Source organism: Dromiciops gliroides, chromosome 3 (assembly GCF_019393635.1).
Source record: "Dromiciops gliroides isolate mDroGli1 chromosome 3, mDroGli1.pri, whole genome shotgun sequence".
Lineage (NCBI taxonomy): Eukaryota > Metazoa > Chordata > Mammalia > Microbiotheria > Microbiotheriidae > Dromiciops > Dromiciops gliroides.
In genome coordinates, this window is record NC_057863.1 from 456,277,691 (window position 1) to 456,279,583 (window position 1,893).

Sequence of the window (1,893 nt, forward strand, 5' to 3'; positions counted from 1 at the left end):
ATTTAGATATTTAGCTATGTGGGAAAGGGATTAGATTTGGGTTTTTTGCTCCAGATGGAAGACCTAAATTTGAAGAATGAGAGTTACAGGGAGACAGATTTTTAGTTCAATCTCAATAACTTTCTAGAATTAGAGCTATTGAAAATGAAATTAATTACATCACAAGAGAGCTCTTTGCCACTGGAAATATTCAAGTGGAGACCAGATGTCTACTATAGGTAATGCTACCAATAAGGGGACTCATTCTTTGGGCAGAGATTTAATTAGATAACTGTTAGACTTTCTTGCAGCTTTAAGATTCTGTGAAATGGAAGCAGCTAGGTTGCAAAGTGGATAAAGCACCGGCCCTGGATTCAGGAGGACCTGAGTTCAAATCTGACCTCAGACATTTGACACTTACTAGCTGTGTGACCCTGGACAAGTCACTTAATCCTCATTGCCCCACAAAAAAAAAAAAGATTCTATGAAATATGTGTGAAGCTGCTATAAAAACAGTGAAGTACTGCGCAAATAAAGGGGATTCATTTTGTCTTGGGAAATAGACTATAAGGTCCTTGAAGACAGGGACTGGGTCATTTTTAAACTGTGCACCCCCAGTACCTAATACAATGGGTTGCACATAGTAGTTGCCTAGCAAATATATGTAGACTTTAATATATTTAATAGAAAGACAAATATAAGTGTTTGGGGACCTTGAAATTAGTGGTTAGACAGGGAGAAAATTACATAGAGAATAAATGATCAAAGTATGAATGATACTTCTCTGTGTCTCCACTTCATCAGGGACACTAGGAAGTGCTCATTCTGTAAAAATAGGAAGTCAGTAAAGCTTTTGGAGATGAGCAATAACTTAGCGCATAGGAACACAGTATATTAGAACCAGAAAGAACCTTGGAGATACTCTAGTTCAAGGGCTCAAGACTATGGACTTCACCATTAAAGGAAGTGCTAAATTTTAGTTAGAAATGAGCGAAAATAAATTGTAGTTTTTTTCTATCCAAGTTCATAACCACCCTGAAACCTATCCCTGAGCCCCTTGAGAGTTAAGAACCCTGGAGACAGGGCCATTACATACAGCAGAGAAGCAACAGAAGCAACAGCAGAGATGGTGGCAGCAGCACTGCAACCAAGCTGCACAGCCAAGATGTGTGACTTCATGGAGGATCAGATGACAGAGTTCAAGGAGGCCTTCCAGCTATTTGACCGAACGGGATATGGAAAGATCTTATACAGTCAGTGTGGGGATGTGATATGGGCCCTGGGCCAGAACCCCACCAATGCTGAAGTGCTCAAGGTTTTAGTGAATCCCAAGAGTGATGAGATGAATGTGAAGGTGCTAGACTTTGAACACTTTCTCGCAATGCTGCAGACTGTAGCAAAGAATAAGGACCAGGGCACATATGAAGACTACACAGAGGGATTCCAAGTGTTTGATAAGGAAGGGAATGGCACAGTCATGGGGGCTGAAATACAGTACATCCTCATTGCTCTGGGTGAGAAGATGACAGAGGAAGAAGTGGAAGTATTGGTGGCAGGGCATGAGGACAGCAATGGTTGTATCAATTATGAAGAACTAGTCTGGATGGTGCTGAATGGCTGAGAACAAAAGTCCCCTTTCTACAAACAAACAAACAAAAAGAACCCTGGCTCTAGTCTTATCTTGTCATTCTATAGCTGAGAATACTGAGATCCATAGTAATAAAATTACTTGCTCGCTGCCACCTAGTTAACTAGTTGTGGAAATGAAGCTAGAACTCAGATCCTCTGTCTCTCAAGCTAGTGTCCTTACTAGTTCATCACAATACTATGTGGTAGGTGGCTTTATTCATGCAAAAAAATGACTTGAAAAGAAGCATAAGGAAATACTAAGTGGATGGCCAAAGGGGGTCAGAA

At 40.6% G+C, this 1,893-nt stretch overlaps 1 protein-coding gene across 1 annotated transcript; it reads left to right on the forward strand.

Annotated features, from left to right (window-relative positions):
* Positions 1–1,144: 1,144 nt before the first annotated feature.
* LOC122750742 (myosin light polypeptide 6-like) lies at positions 1,145–1,600 on the forward strand. The gene has a single exon (XM_043997551.1). The coding sequence runs from the start codon at positions 1,145–1,147 to the stop codon at positions 1,598–1,600; it is 456 nt and encodes a 151-aa protein (XP_043853486.1).
* Positions 1,601–1,893: the final 293 nt, after the last annotated feature.